Genomic DNA, 16501 nt, shown 5'->3' on the forward strand with positions numbered 1-16501 from the left:
AATAAAGAAAAGTATTTTGATTTTGATAACAAAATTGGTTAATTATCATTGATAACTATCTACAATCACTCACCAATTTACATATTTGATATATGTATAAACATTACTTTACTATATGATGAACACCAGTTAAATCCATTTTTTAACGTTAGTTATTAATAATCTCCTTATTTGGATATTAGATGAACAGTACTTTGCCATTTAAAACTGAGTACATATGTATGTGTGGAACAACGAAGATTAGATTTAGAACTATCAGTACGCTTGAAAGAACCAGACATTTTCCAATTTATTAACATAAAACGCTCTTTGTAATTTTCAAGCTTAATCCGTTTATTACTAAGTTGAAGCCTGTTATCCAATTGATTATCCAATTAAAATTTTGAAGAGTCTAAATCATAATTTATTCAAGTTTTGTGTTTATTAGCTAATTATGAACTTGTCCTCTCGTTTCATATCACTCTTATATCGCTTTTTGAAAGATTAATATTTCTAATAATTTGGGATGAGTTTCATCAGACAGATTCTTCAATTATCACAATTTATAGTATACTCATTACTTTCTTGCGTCATATTATATCTCAAATAATGATTAAATAATTGAAACATGTAAATTTATCTTCCACTAGCGATATTGAAACTCGTGGCACGATATATCCTATAAAGTCCTACGTAGTATATCATCATATAACAGAGAGGGATTTCCTCTCTGATGATAATAAGTGGAGAATTCCAGTACCGTTATCTTTCACTCAACGCTAAATGTTTTCGATCAGTCCAGAACAGTCTTGCTTATGATCAAGTCGAAAACGTCCACATTTTATATACATAAATATTCGATCAACTTATTATTGATGTAACAAAATTAATTCTTTTTCAATTTGCAAACAATCACTTACGTTTTTTTTTTTACCATTATTAGAGTATAACTTTTTATCTTTTCAACCAACTTTTTCTCTGTTTTATCGTTCTAATTGTTTTTTTCTCATTTTCAATCTTGTCTTTCTAGTTTCGGCTCTTTGGTCCGTCAATTGTAACTTAACGAAAGTAATAATTTCCACGTCATTTGACATCGATCATCGGACGAAATCGAGCAAACGCCAGCAAAATGCCGAAGGCTAAAGGTATAGTTGTTACATTATTCTGTTTCATAATAATTAGAGTTCGTGGCTCTAAAGATACAAGTATACGCACAATGGCACAGTTTTGATTTAGATACACGTGAAATAGAGACTTCTGACATCAATTTAATGAACGTTATTATACACACAGGTTGCAAAAGTTGCGACGGTCCTGGCTACACGTCACCTAGTGCAGCGATGCTCGAAGGGCCACGCGAGAAATTGTTATACGTCGCCTGTGTTCATACGGATCAAAATAAATCCGATGTCCTGTGCACCGTTGACGTAGATCCGGATAGTCCCGATTATTGTAAGGTACGATGAGCGTCACATAGAATTTAGTTATACAATTACACTACTTATAATAGCTTAATACAGTAGTCCCGTGAATATACTACCGCTCATAACTATGCAAATATTTTAATCGATTCGTAATAACGCTATTTAAATTTGATTAAGTATTCGATGATTAAGTATACAATTCGATTAAAATATACAATTAATGATGAATTAATAATAAGAAGAAACGATTTACTATCTTTTTATAGAATCATCAATATAGATTTTCATCATGACTATAAATTTATGATCTATTAAGATACACAGCAATAAAGTACTTTGCTATTTATTAGATATACTACTATATACATTCGTTATTTAAATATCATTGTTTGGATAGGAAAATTAAAAGAACTGAAAATCAAGAGCTGCAAGTAGTTATTTTATTATAACAAAAAAAAAAAGAAATCTGAAAAATTATGGTTTGCAATTGAGAAGAAACGAATTGTAATAATTTTTCAAATATGTTCGTGACACGAGATAATAAAGCGAAAATAGTATCTTATCGAAAGTTACTTCTATCGCAATAACATTTACAAAATTTATCTGTAACCTTTCAAAATGAAGTATTTATATGTGATATGATATGAGTGAAATATGTGCCAATATGATACGTAATTTTTCGTGTTTGAAAACTCCGATCTTCCCAATTTATTTTTAGAATTTTATTATTTTTTACTTCAGGCTTTTAGCTGTATATTTCTAAATGCAAAAGTATTAAACGGTCTTTTGTTGTATTAGAAGGATTGAGCGCTTTTTATTTGAAATTGGAATATGTAAAATAGTCATAATACGAATGATACGAACGATGATATGATTTTACAGTCATTATATACGTGACAAATCTTGTTCACTCAAAATATTCATATTTCATAGATCGTTCACAAATTGCGAATGCCCTACATTGGCGACGAATTGCATCATTCCGGATGGAATATCTGTAGCAGTTGCCACGGTGTACCACGAAAACGGGATACCTTGGTACTTCCTTGTCTGGTGTCTGATCGCGCCTACTTTATCGATACAACCAATGAACGGGCTCCAACAATCAAAAAGGTTTGAATATCTTGTATGTTTATTATGTATACGTATTGTATGTTGTTAGGTATATATACATATATTATTGTACGTATAAGTATATAATTAACCGAAAATTCCATTTACATACATTAGACTGCAAATCGTTACAAATTTTGTTGGAAAGTTTCTAAAGAAGATGACATTATGAATAAAACGAGAATCAAAAAAATAGCGCATAAAATCGCGTTAGAAGTTTCATGTTCTGAGGAAATCAAGTTTGAAAACTCGACGTTCTTTTAATACAGGACTAAATTATTTTAAGTTATGATGCTTTCTAAGTAAATATGTGATATAATGATACGTATTGTTTGTATTCTTCTTGACTAGGTACTGAGCCCAACGGAGGTACACAAATACGGAGTATCGACATTGCATACAAGTCACTGTGCGCCAACCGGAGAAATTTTAATTTCTACGCTAGGCAAATCGAATGGAGACGCTACTGGTGATTTTCTCTGTATCGATTCCGAAACGCTCGAAGTGAAAGCCACATGGACCATGGGAGAAAAAAAAGCAGCGTTCGGTTACGATTTTTGGTATCAACCGTATCACGATACACTTGTTGCGAGTGAATGGAGCGTGCCTAGAATTTTTAAAAAAGGCTTCTCTCCGGATAACAGCTCCAATCCTGGTTAGCTACTACTTCCTCATTGTTATAGTATAATCTAAAAGTAATTTTAATTGATATCTCGTTCGATCTTTCCCTTTTATAGCGCTTTATGGCAGAAGCTTGAATTTCTATTCGTGGAATGAAAGAAAGTTAAAGCAAGTGTTGAATTTGGGCGATGATGGAATCGCGCCACTTGAAATACGATTTCTTCATGACCCAAAAGCTAACGAGGGACTCGTCGGGTGTGCGATTTCTTCAAGTGTATTTAAGTTTTACAAAACGCCGAACGGCGAATGGGCTGCAAAAAAAGTTATTCAAGTTCCTCCGAAAAAAGTAGAAGGATGGATATTTCCAGAAATGGAAGGTACACTTAAGTCAACTAGCAGCAGACTCACCTTTAAAGTACAGAATTATTCATAATGTATCATTCTAATTTATTGTTTTCATATATAGGAATGATAACGGACATTTTGATCAGTCTCGACGACAAGTATCTCTACCTATCGAATTGGTTTCATGGGGATGTTAGACAATATGATATTTCTGACATGGATAATCCGAAATTAACCGGACAAATATTTCTTGGAGGCTCAATTTTAAGCGATTCGAAAGTTCGTGTAATTGGAGACAAGGAACTAAGTAGCCAACCGAATCCAGTTTATGTCAAAGGCCGGAGACTCGATGGATCACCGCAGATGCTTCAATTAAGTCTCGATGGGACACGTCTATATGTGACTACTTCAATTTTCAAACCATGGGATCAACAATTTTATCCTGAACATGTCAAGTATGTGCATACTTTCCTTCAGTTCCTTCAATCGTTTCTAATTAATTGTATACAAAATATAATATAAAATATAACATACAATATATACATAAAATTTTTCTATTGTAAATTGATATACTTTTATGAGTTACCGTATATCTTGCATACATACGTTTATACGATTCTAGAAATGGTTCGACCATGGTCAAGCTAGATGTTGATGTTCAAAACGGAGGCTTGAAACTCGATGAACAATTTTTGGTGGACTTTGGCACAGACAAAAATGACATTTTACTTGCACACGAAATGCGGTTTGAGTCTTATTATATTATTTAACGTTTCCTATTTTTCAATGTAATTTCGAAATAATAATTATAATTTCCGTTTTCAGTTATCCAGGAGGTGACTGTACATCAGATATATGGCTGGCGGAAGATTAATCTACTCGTCGATCGTCAATATATATTTTCATTTTAATAAATAATATCTTAGATGCTTAGCAAAGTATCAGTGGTACATATAATCTTCTAATATACTGAAATACTTTACAAACGTCAGATATGATCGTTTTTGCGCTGCCTTTTGTAATCAAATGTTATATAACTCTTCTAAGAGTGAATATTTTTTTTAGTCTGTCAGAAAAATTGTTTTTCACTAATTATTAATATTAGAAATACATTTTATTGGGTAACTTATAGATTATAAAGAAAATTATATAATCCACTAAAATAAATACTGCATTTATTTAAACGAAACTTCAGTTAATGTCTGATTCTTACTATATAAACGAAAAATTATAGATAATGCAGAAAGTCATGGATTTCTAAATGGATTGTGATAAAGAAAACAAAATACATCCATAAATTATAAAATATACTTACGTACGTTGATTTGCTTAAAAGCAAAATAAAGAAATAAATATCTTGCGCAATCCAACGAATGATCGAATTCAATTTGTCTAATAATATTAAACTCTATTTTACCCCATCAATGAGGATACTTTTTATTTGTAAAAAATATAATAATATAATGCTGACGCTGCTGGCAGTAGCGATATTTTCAACGATGGTAGTGGTGCTGACAACGACGAGAAACGGTACAATAACAGTAACGATTATATAACAATGATGTTTCATGTAATCGCACAATATGGTAATTATTATTTATCTTAAATATAATGATAAAGACGATAAATTAATGTAACAATAACGCGTATAATATGTATATATGTGTGTGTATGTGTATATAATGACGAAAGTGTGGCAACATCAACAAATACGTGCCACGTTTTTTAAAACGATAAACATCATAATAACAGTACAAAAAGAACGTTACAAAAAACGATTCCAACTAATATTCCGATGAATTTGCTTCGAAATTGGCAATGGAATGGTATAGTTTAATCTAAATAGGATAGGGGAGGAGGAGAATGGGTGAATTTCGATTGTCTCGAAGAATTCGGTGCTCTTTGTGTGTCATCGTCGTCGTTCAAATCGACTATGATCATATATGCGTAAAACTGAACAATTGATTCACAGCAGTTCAGTAGCGTAATCAACTTGATCGATTTATATTCAATTTAACCGAAAAGACAAACAGAGCTCGATAAATATAATACGCGTCGTTTCCCGTTTGTCTTGTTACACGTTCCACGATGTTCATAAACAGCATTGGTAATTGTACAGAATAGAGTACAACTCATTAATTTCAATGATCTTGAGATATGTGTATTGTCGAAGACAATATTCTGAATAATATCTCACCACAACATTGATCGCTCTATATTTAGCGATAAATTGTAATAGTGAAATTATTTAGAACGTTGACTTAACATATTTCAAAATCATTACAGTCCGTGAGATGTAGCATATTCTATATATATAATTACCACATCATTTCCGATAATGTACGTACATGTGAGCACGTACTCGCTTGCTACATCTGTAACGCGTACGCTACTTCATACCCCTGACACAGTGAAGTATCGTTAACCTTGTATCGGTATTCTGCTAATATTCTAAGTTGTTACGATATTAAATGTGATCTAATTAGAGAATTCGAACTATATACAAAAGAACGTAAGTTCTTGTCGGTTAATATAATAGCAATTTTATCGATGTTTGGTTTAAGAGTTATTCACTCGAGGTGCGCTCATATGCTAAAAACTTTCTAACTTCGATATATACAATTTTTTATTTGGCATATCCTCGAGGAATAACGCGCGTGCGCATCATTTTTAACAGACTTATAACGCACACGTGCAAACATTCGCAGGCACTCTTATTAATATGTATAACGCGAGTACATTGTGCAAAAATTACAAGAATATAATCGTAAACTGAACACGAATTAAATTGTCGATGAAGCTGCTTTGTCGAACCTACATACATATACATGGGTATATTACGTATGCGTAATATGTGTGACCGCAAAGAAAAGATCACGTTTCCAATACTTATTTCCTTCCTTTGATACTTTATGATGATACTACATGTGGGGAAAAAACGCATTTTGGGATTGAAATTATTCTTTCATTCTCTTCCTTCCCTATCTCGCCTTCTCTCTATACATATGTGGATACGCGCACGCGCTACCAAGCAGGTGCAGAGTAAATCATATAAATTGTAACGAACGAATATCTGTTAAAACGGTACAATAATAACCATTCAAAATGCTCTTCGTTAACTAACAAATTGTTTTCGATTTGAATGATTTAAAAGATATTCGCTTGCAACAATTATGCGTGCACTGTAGATGAATGGAAATGGAACATTAGCAGAAATTTGTTTCATCTACTGAATATTATACCGAATATATTGTATTTTATATATTTTTGCATTTTATATGAATTCTGCATACTTTCTACCGTCTAAATTTTCCATAAACCCATAAAAATTCAGAGTCTACCTACAGTCGTATTCAAATTCACTCTGTACATTTGCAGGAAGAGGCGCGCGCGCGCATACACGCACGTTGTACATATAGGTATAGATGTGTGTATACCTAAAATGTTTACCTATCTTATTTACCTATTTAATCAGTCATCCGCCTAATTTGCCATTATTCCTTGCTTCTTGTTCATTGGCATGAATAAAACGAGTGGAGCGATATAATTTCTGTTACAGATTTACGCTCGACGACACGAGTACGAACGTTGTCCACTGATAGTGTGCTCGCATCGAGATATACAGAAAACAATTAACCCAACATGGAAGAAGAAACGAAAAGAAGAAATTGCGGGTCTGTACTCGTACGTTTACGTTCGCGTTTGTAATTACATTTACGTAATTGTCGTGTTCGTGTCCGTGACAGTGTCAATAAGGTACATGAATGTCCCTAGAAGTAGCTCGTTGCCGACAAATTTTGCAAACGGTGACCAAGCAGATGAGACCGAGAAGAATGGCAAGAGCAGCGCCTAAACCAGCTCCAGCCCATCCAGCAGATCCAACGACGCTGGCCAAGCCACCGACACCGTTTCCAGATCCGGCCATGCCACCACGTTCCCCGACAACATCGGTGCCGCAAGTTTCGATGGATTCGTCGTTCGGTTCCTCGATTATTCCCAGCAAACCGGTACCGTTGTGCGTTGTTTTGAAAATCGACCGAGGTTCTGGCATAGGGCAATTAACAACACCATTACAAACAAGTCGCGCGGGGATACAACCAGCGTCGCCCGGACATTGAAATCCACAATATTCCTCGAGCTTCTGCGTATTCAGAGCGCCCGAAGCATCGCGTGGCAAGTGATACAACTCCGTCCAAGCGATTTTAAACGCGGCTCTCGCCGGTGCCATCGAACCAGTGAATTGAACGATCACCGTCGGCCATTCGAATTCTTCTTGCTGTTGATCCGTTGGCAGTGAGGATTGCGACGGCGGCGGCGGCGATACCGGTTGCTGTAAGTGCGTTTGAGTTTGAATAGAATCCACGTTGAAATGTCCAGATTCGTGATCCCCGGACGTACGAATATTTGGGACGATCTGCGCTGCCGATATGATCGGCATTTCTCGTACGTAACTGACATTTTCACCGCATATGCCGAAATGCGGTTCGGTAGATCCGGGCAAGAATATCTCGAGTTTTCCATCCTCGCAGGATCTTGAGGCAAATTTAATCTTGTCGAAATGTAACCAAACATCTCTGTCTCGATTCACTCGTAGTTCCCAGATACATTTGATCTGTCGAGGCGGGGCAACGTATCCGAGTGCTTCGTAATGAGGGAATTCAATTTCGCCGTCGGTCGTAGCTGGCAAAATCGCTGGGCCACATAATGGACTATGAGCAAACTCGTACCTTGCCTCGAACAACGGTGAGGATTGTTTAAAATAGTTCGCTGCAGCGTGTGCACCATCTACTAGGAGCTTTAATTCAAGTTTTTCCCCTCGTGAGATCACGCGAAGCACCGGTTGCCCGTCGCTGTTTGGTCCATTGGTTATCGTCGATCGACAAATACAATGACCCCTACCGATACTGCTATTTTGTAATTGACGCGATGCGTGCTGCTGGTGTTGCTGTTGTTGATATTGTTGATGCTGCTGCTGTTGCGAATACTGGTCATTGTTAACATCCGTGACAGGCGGTTCTCTAACGATCAATCGATCGACTCGACTATCCCAACAGTTACCGCATTGCGCATACGGATGGACCTTAAAAGAGACCGATTCCACGATAAGAATCACTCGTGCGTATAATCGTTTGTCCGTGACGAAGGTATACGTGCAGGAAAGATCCGCCGGTGGATCACCTGGTCGCTTGTAAACCAGGGTATTTAACGGCGATCGAAATTTGCCAGATCGTTCTTTCCAGGAGGCGAACGTTTCGTCGCATTCGGTTCCAGGTACAGGCACGCCGAACCTCGTCGCATTAAAGAAATCATAATGCGCCCAATAATACAACGAGCTGCCGGAGTAGCTTCCCGTTTTGCTCTCGAATTTAACGAACAGAGCATTCGAGCTCGAAACGAAATCGTGCTTCTCCATTGGTTTGCTAAACGTGTCGCAGAAAGTTTTGATAATTTTCGCATCGTCCGGCCAATCGGCATCGTATAGTGTTAAACTTTCACCGCAGTCACCATCGTACGGTTGTATCGGTGACTCGATCCGGTTAACTCGAAAACTAGGGAAATAGAGTCTCGCGATCTCGCCGGCTCGACCTTTCAAAAGATAGGTACAGCTGGTATACGGTGGATACCAGTGCGCGACCGAGAGAAATATTCCTTCGTTACCGCTATGCAAAGATTCGCTATTTAACAACCAATCGCAGCTACCGTTTCGAACGCCAGCAGTCTCTACGTGACCCGGCCAATTGCCAACGTTAAAGTGAAAACCGGTATTTAACAGAGGTCCCGCTGGTGACGAGACAAATTCCACATAGAGATCCTCGCTGGTACCGATTATGCTATACGGGAATTTTCCCATACCGCAGAACGTACCGATCGCCGGGCTATTTTCATCCTTGCCATCGTAAACTCGTATATAGTCGTACGGACAATGCTCCGAGCCAGAGCTTATCGGTCTCATAGGGCAAGTCATTATATTCTCGCATCTTTGCCCGTCAATATTGAACTCCTCGTTCTCAATGTAGAGCTTTATAAAAGGCAGCCGTGTATTCAGTCGGTACTTACAATGTAACGCGCGCGGATAAATGCCTGGGTAAGCAGGGCTCTGTACGTAACACGTTTGTAGCCTGCAATCCTTGAAAACTCGTTCGCAATAGCTACCGGGCACAATTTCACCTCTTCGATTTGGGTAGAGTTCAGGATGTTGGCCGTATCTCAAGTATACCTCGAACTGTTGTTCCGCGCGGGAGTCGAAGCTAAAGTACGTTTGGTCCGTAAAGTTATCCGCGTGGAATATCACACGGACGAAACTTGTCTCGGAAATAAATGTTTGCGGTTGCTCCGACTCACCACAATAAATCCCAGGATCTTTTCGATTGCTCACTTCTGTTTTCGTGTTTCCATCTACAATCTGCGAATTCCACCATTTACGTTAGTTAAATCGTATTTACCCTTCTCTTCTGTTGGCTCATTTGGCTTATAACATTTGATCGTAAAATTTCATTCGGCTCGTTAACGCGACTTTGTTACTATGATACAAGAAAATTGATTCTAATAATTTGTAACTCGTGATTGCACAATTTCACTAACGATATTAGTTAAATCGTACGAAAGAGCCAAAAGCGTAGTATAATAAAATAAACATACCTGTAAATAACCGCCGGAGCAGGTGGTGGCATTTTCTAATACGCCAACTTTAAACTTCTTGAAACGAACTCGCAGGATCCAATCTCGTGGAGTTCCACGAAACGATCGAAAACGATACCAGCAAGATAGTGGTTTTCCCCAATTTGCGGAAGTCACAGCCGGACTCGATACATCTTCGTATAAATCCACTGTCTTGTTACAATGATCTCGATCCGCTAAGAGGTGAAACGGAAATGGAACAACAAGGAAAGGAAAGGAAAGGAAGAAGACGAAGAGAAAAATAAAAAAAATGGTTAGACATATCCATTTTCATTCTTCTTTAAATCTTAATATTCAACGTCTTAAAATTTGGCCTTGTATTTACATTGAATAACCAAACTGATCATATGATATGAGACACTATTAAATTTATATAAGTGGAGTTCCTATAATTTTTCGTTCATATCATAAGAATTTACGTTCATATAAGTGGATTCGATCAATAGGAATTGAACGTTGAATTGGACATTAACTAAAATTTCGTCCATATAGATGGAATTTTACTTTATATATATCTTTGGATCTTCAAATTTCCGATAAATGTGTACACAAACGTCTGCAGTCTACAAGTAACAAAAGAACGTATTACCTCTGCGGATAGCAGCTGGACTGGGGGTGGCAAAAACGAACAGGAAAAGAGCGAAGAATCCCCAGCCCCAAGTGCCCGACACCACCGGTATAAGCATTCCAAGTTAGGCACGCCGTTTCACGATCTCCTTATACTGTCAATCTAATTTCAGGTTTCCGCTTCCTAGCATCGCTTGTCCTCTTTTATTTGACAATATCTATAAATTCAAATGTTTATACATGAGCACATCCTACAGTGTATTCAGTTTTTATCTTCTTTCACAAGATCTAAGATTTGTTTCTAATCTATATTTTAATGTCTCTATCCGATATTATAGACTAAATAATTAAATTAATTATTTATACATTATAAAAGAATCAGTTGTTTTATAAAGAACACAGGTATAAAAAGTGTTAAAATTAATAAGATTAAGATACCATCGAAATTTTATTTGACAATATAAATTTTGTTCTACGTTTGTGAATTTTCGCAAATCGATCTATAACATGGTCTTCGCTTAATTCTACATCACAATGTATATCTAACAACGCAAGCCCAATGAATCAATATATCCACTACTATAGTTGATTCAGACCACGTATCGAGTCTACTTCTTAAAGTAGAAAATGATCTCTCTATACTTGCAGCACTTAAAAGTAGTGTAATTAGAATTCTCAGAAGAACATGTAAAGTAGGATACATACGACAATCACAGAGTTCGATTTAATTGCGCTATATGAAGAATCGAGTCTTTTTCTGTCCTATTTTACATTCCACAACTCTAACTCAGAGATAATGATTTTCTTTAACGTATCGGTAAGTTTCTTTAAAAAAGTGGGATATTTTTCAACAACTTTCCAAACTGCTTCTTTAAACAAGGTATTATCTTTCAAAGTTGTTGAATTAGGAAATAGAATTGATAAATAATAGAAATCTACACTTTCCTCGGAAAATCGATATTTCGAATCCTTAGTTACACTTTCTCTTATTGAGATGTAAACAAATTGAATATAATATGCAACAGAATCGTTGGAAGGATAGTTTTATCACAATTCTTCTACGATACCACAAGTTTTCTCGTAAATACTTGAAAACGTTTCCACACACATGTCACATTTTCTTTTTAAAAGTTTAAAAGTATCCCCAAGTGTATTCTGTGTTGATTTAAGATCAATGCGAAGCTATCGGAAAAAACATCTTCATTGGACCGTAGAACTTAACAAATCGAAAAGACAAACAATTGTGACTAAAAATTCACTATCACAAAGTGTTCCATCTCAATGTTCTAACTTCTGTGACTTTCTGAATATCTTTCCGTGACAATATATAATCCAGCGATTCAACAATTTTTGGAAGTAGCGCTCCAAATTGAAAAATTCTGTCATGTCGCTCAATCTATCGAATTTCACAAAGTCCAAAAAGTTGATGTTCCATTACATTCTTAAGCGTGTAAATGCGTTTAGATGAAGCGACAAAACATGCTAAGGTTTCCTTTATCGTACCTACTGCATTTCTAATCGAATTGACAACGATTTGGATATTGATAAATTAAGAATTTGACTGTAAATGTTTTTGTTTTTAAATTAAATCATACACTGTAGTTTCTACGTAATTTCCGATATCAAGAGCATTATTACTCTTTTTATCTGGATTAAACGATGAACAACGTTTAAGTCTTATGGCCTAATTTGTCGCAAACATTAACATTTAAGTTTGTCTGCATATCGGACGTATTTGCTGTTGATGATTGTGAAACCATCTTCGACATTGGGCAAAAGAAAACTTAAATATTATTCTTTTCGTTTCTTGCTAATACTTAAACTATTTTTAATTTTCTTATCGAACTTGTTTTTATTCAAATAGTAAAAAAAGAAAATAATTCAATACTTGTAGAATAAGAATATATATTTAAAATTAATTCTTTTAATGTTTCTGCTAATTAATCTTTTTAGCAAAATGACAGTATACATTAAGAAGAAAGAGCCATCTCTCAATAAATTAGTCCTAGCACTTTTTCTTGAAAACAATTCTCATATAATTTTTCATCGATGATATAATTGCAAAATTATACAAAGCCATTTATTTAGAAATATATGTACGTTTAAAACTATAAAAGAAAAATATAAAAGATCTTCGCGTGAAAATTTTCTGTTCAAGTTATTTGTCACGTATTTCTATATGTATATATACATTTTTATAAACTCTATAAATTAAAAGATAAATGATTTCGAAAATAACAATTACATGTATAATAAAAATATAAATATAATTACGCTCTGTCGCTAGCTTTTTTAGAATACAAATTTTACAATGCTCATTAATACGAATAGTAAATTATAAGTAGAGAAATATCTGAGTTGCCATTACGTTCTGGAAGTGTAATTTGTAAGGATAACAGATTAAGAAGGATGCATAAAATCAAAAATATACATACTATTCTTTCTTGTATCTATTCGCTACACGACTAAACGTACGGTATCTCAGACTGCTTCGGATAACAACTGCGAATCTGATCGACTGATCGACATACATTTGTTTCATCAGGGGACAGGGGACCGGTCCTGACGCGACCCCGATGTGCACTTGTCATTTCCTCGTACGATTCGTAGTAAAGTTTCCTCTATCAGATATTTATAAACATTTTCAAGTGATATTCTGCAAACGTTCTAAAAACGTCCATGCACTAACAAGTACGCCCGCTAAGCATACAAATCGTAAACAATAATATATGTATATATTATACATTCACAACACATTAAGTATATACTTAACACTTTTCAGAATGTGATACAATATTTTTATATTTTAATACTCTTAGAGAGAAGAGGCGGTCGCTCCTATCGTCCTTCTCTGAATCTACCACTAAATATATTACGATATCTTTTAAGATATATACTGCAAGTGAAAACAACATAACGCGATCTGAATGAAACTGAAAAAAGCTTATCGGTAAAGATACAATTAGGAAAAATGCGAAACGAATTCTTACTTGGTACCTTTGTTTCTTCATCTTAACACCTACATCGCGAATATAATCTGTAGGCTATGGTCAAAGACAATTCTTAACAAAAATTCATTTACTCGTTATATGGATTAACCAAGCCCGGAAATTGCTCGTTCCGTCGTTTGCTCGTTCACTCCAAAACGGGGCTATAATTGATTCAATCCGTGTTAACTCTCCTCTTGTTGACAGTTCAGGACCGAGCAAATTACGTATATTCTCCGACTCCCCCTTTTCTGTACGCACGACTACGTAACTTTCACTCTTTCAGCTCTATTTTTCTCCTATTTGTTTCTCCCGTTTCGTCCAAGTCGCCGCGCTGATTTCAAAGTTTTCCCGAGATAACAAAATTGCTACACATCGATATAATATAGGGATCACTGTCAAAAGAACAGAAAAAGAGCACGACAGAGTTATAAATAAAAAGATAGTAGACAAGATTTAAATGTATAAATTATACGAAAAATCTCGCGCAAATATGAGACAAAAGGATGGCGATAATATAATGAAAATAACTTCCGTTTTACCACTCACTCATTTGTCTCGATATTGCATCGCCTGTTTAGCGCCCGCAACATAACACGAACACGTGGCTCTTGAAGTCATACTACACTTTTTCTTACATGAATGAGCAAAAACAGAAAGGAATTACTTACTTAGCTGAGGTATCTTCAAAACGAGGTCGACGTTATATTTGTCACAATAAAGACTACTTTTACTACCTGTAGAACGCGAGAATGTGGCACATGTTTAGAATAATAAGAAGTAATCGAAGATTTTTGTGTGTTCATAAATAAATCGGTCTTTTATAACTTATTTTAAAAATATAACGAAATTTTGTTGTCTCATATACAATTTCAAAATACAGACTTATATATAGCTGGATATAGAATTTTTGTTGATGAAGTTGCGAAAACGCCACCAACGAGTATCAACGCAATTTTGACAATATTTATCAGTTATACGGAAATAGTCGATACCGATATCATAAGATAATCATATATATATTATGTTCAAGATGAATCATTTTTCAAAAGTTCCTCTCACATAATCATACTGATAAACCAAATACGCGGTAAATACTGCGCGAGCGCAGACAAGGTTTTCACGAGGTAATGGATACCAGGACACTGCATTATCGAAAGATCATTAGCAGAAGCTGATCTTTTCCCTCTAGATATCTCTCTCTTTCTCGCTCTCTCTTATTCTTCAATCACCGATTATTATATTCTTTCGCATTTCCCCTTTATATTCCTACTGTTGTTCTGTCTTTATTAGCACATGTTCGATTAAACTCGTAGCTTGATCAATTATTGCTATGTTACACACGTATGAACGCGATTGTGAGTATATCGAAAGGAAACAACAAAAGAACAATTGTCCAAAATAAATTCGCACGAATATGTATACTTGTTACGATTATATAGGAACACAGAGGGAAAACGAGAGGGCAGAACTTGCAGTTGGAATGAGGGTCAAACATATAGCGACAAGAGAGACATGAAGAGTAAAAATCAACGCAAGATATGAGAAAACAAGTGAAAGGTAAGAAGAAAAAAGAACAGAAGGAAGATTAAGTAGATACAGAAACAGCAGGAACAGAAGCTTCGGAGAAAATCAAAATATGAACGGAATATTAAACAAAAGGGTAAATCGAATCGCTACTGTACCAATTAAGATATCGAGGTTCCATCAATAGTTGACTCAAAAATTTGGAACGTTGACTGGATGAGAGGCTTGTTGGCTTCTTGGTTGACTAGCTGACTGGCTGACTAGCTGACTAGCTGCCTGGATAGATGGCTAGATGACTGAATATCTAGCTGGCTGGCTGGCTGGCTGGTTGGCTGGCTCGCTCGCTGGCTGGCTGGCTGGCTGGCTGGCTTAACGTCCGATGAGAGATTCGGGTCGAACGTCGCGCAAACTCTCTACACCCTCTTTCTTCTTCGCTTTCCCTCTTGCCCTCTCTCACTTCCCTTTTCTTCCTTCTCGTTTCCTTTCTCTATTTCCCTTTCTCCTATAATCCCTTTTTCCATATATACTTGCTATTTTACAAGTACCCTTTACTTCCCATCATATCTCTCGCAAACATGTACCTTAACTCATTATAGCGAGCTTGTCTTATTTCTCTTATTACGTTCACTTCTTCCACATTGTATAATAAAGGTGGAGATAAGAGTGTATGAAAATATTTATTTTAATCCTCATGAAATGGATGTTGTTATTCATACCATGCTCCAAGTTTTCCTTCTTTCTTTTACTTATTAGTTAGTAGTTGGTAGAATTCATTTTTGACTCTCTGTTTTTCAAAATTTTTCCGACAACAGTAAACTCGTAAATAATAAATGATTATATGAATTTTAGAAAGCAAGAGAGTCGAGAGACCGAATAAGATGTTAGCAATTAAGGACAATATCTGTGGATAATTGTTACGGGTTACAAAAAAAACCTAGAAAAGAAGAAAGAAAGAGAAACAAATATGCATATCCGAAGTCGAAATCGTAAAACAAAAAATACGGAATTTTTTATATAGAATAAGCGTTTTCGATTATTAGTATAACTTTGATGAAGGGGAAGTTATTTTTGGATAGAAAACAGAAACATCTTGTTTCCCTCAAGTTTGATGAAAAGATAAAAAGAAAAATAGAAAAATAATCGATTCAGAGGATCGATTCGTTGGATAGATTATAATTGATATTTCAAGTTATTCAAATAACTGATGCGTCGTTCTACCTCGCTTCTGCTCTTCTCGTGAAACGATACCGATATTATACC

At 35.6% G+C, this 16501-nt stretch overlaps 2 protein-coding genes across 2 annotated transcripts; one reads left to right on the plus strand and one right to left on the minus strand.

Moving 5' to 3' along the window:
* The first annotated feature begins 801 nt into the window (after positions 1-801).
* On the plus strand, positions 802-6746 carry LOC132913442 (methanethiol oxidase). The gene is made up of 8 exons (XM_060971800.1): positions 802-1118; positions 1267-1436; positions 2337-2516; positions 2868-3171; positions 3254-3514; positions 3604-3937; positions 4105-4227; positions 4308-6746. Exons 1-8 carry the CDS (start codon positions 1109-1111, stop codon positions 4354-4356), a joined length of 1431 nt encoding a protein of 476 aa, XP_060827783.1. The 5' UTR covers positions 802-1108; the 3' UTR covers positions 4357-6746.
* Positions 6747-6754: 8 nt separating this feature from the next.
* On the minus strand, positions 6755-16228 carry LOC132913420 (uncharacterized). The gene is made up of 4 exons (XM_060971763.1): positions 15400-16228; positions 10750-10945; positions 10122-10336; positions 6755-9885 (listed from the first exon to the last, which is right to left on the minus strand). The coding sequence occupies exons 2-4, from the start codon at positions 10844-10846 to the stop codon at positions 7231-7233; spliced, it is 2967 nt and encodes a 988-aa protein (XP_060827746.1). The 5' UTR covers positions 10847-10945; positions 15400-16228; the 3' UTR covers positions 6755-7230.
* Positions 16229-16501: the final 273 nt, after the last annotated feature.

The sequence above is a fragment of the Bombus pascuorum genome, chromosome 13, assembly GCF_905332965.1.
Source record: "Bombus pascuorum chromosome 13, iyBomPasc1.1, whole genome shotgun sequence".
NCBI classification, from domain to species: Eukaryota; Metazoa; Arthropoda; class Insecta; order Hymenoptera; family Apidae; genus Bombus; species Bombus pascuorum.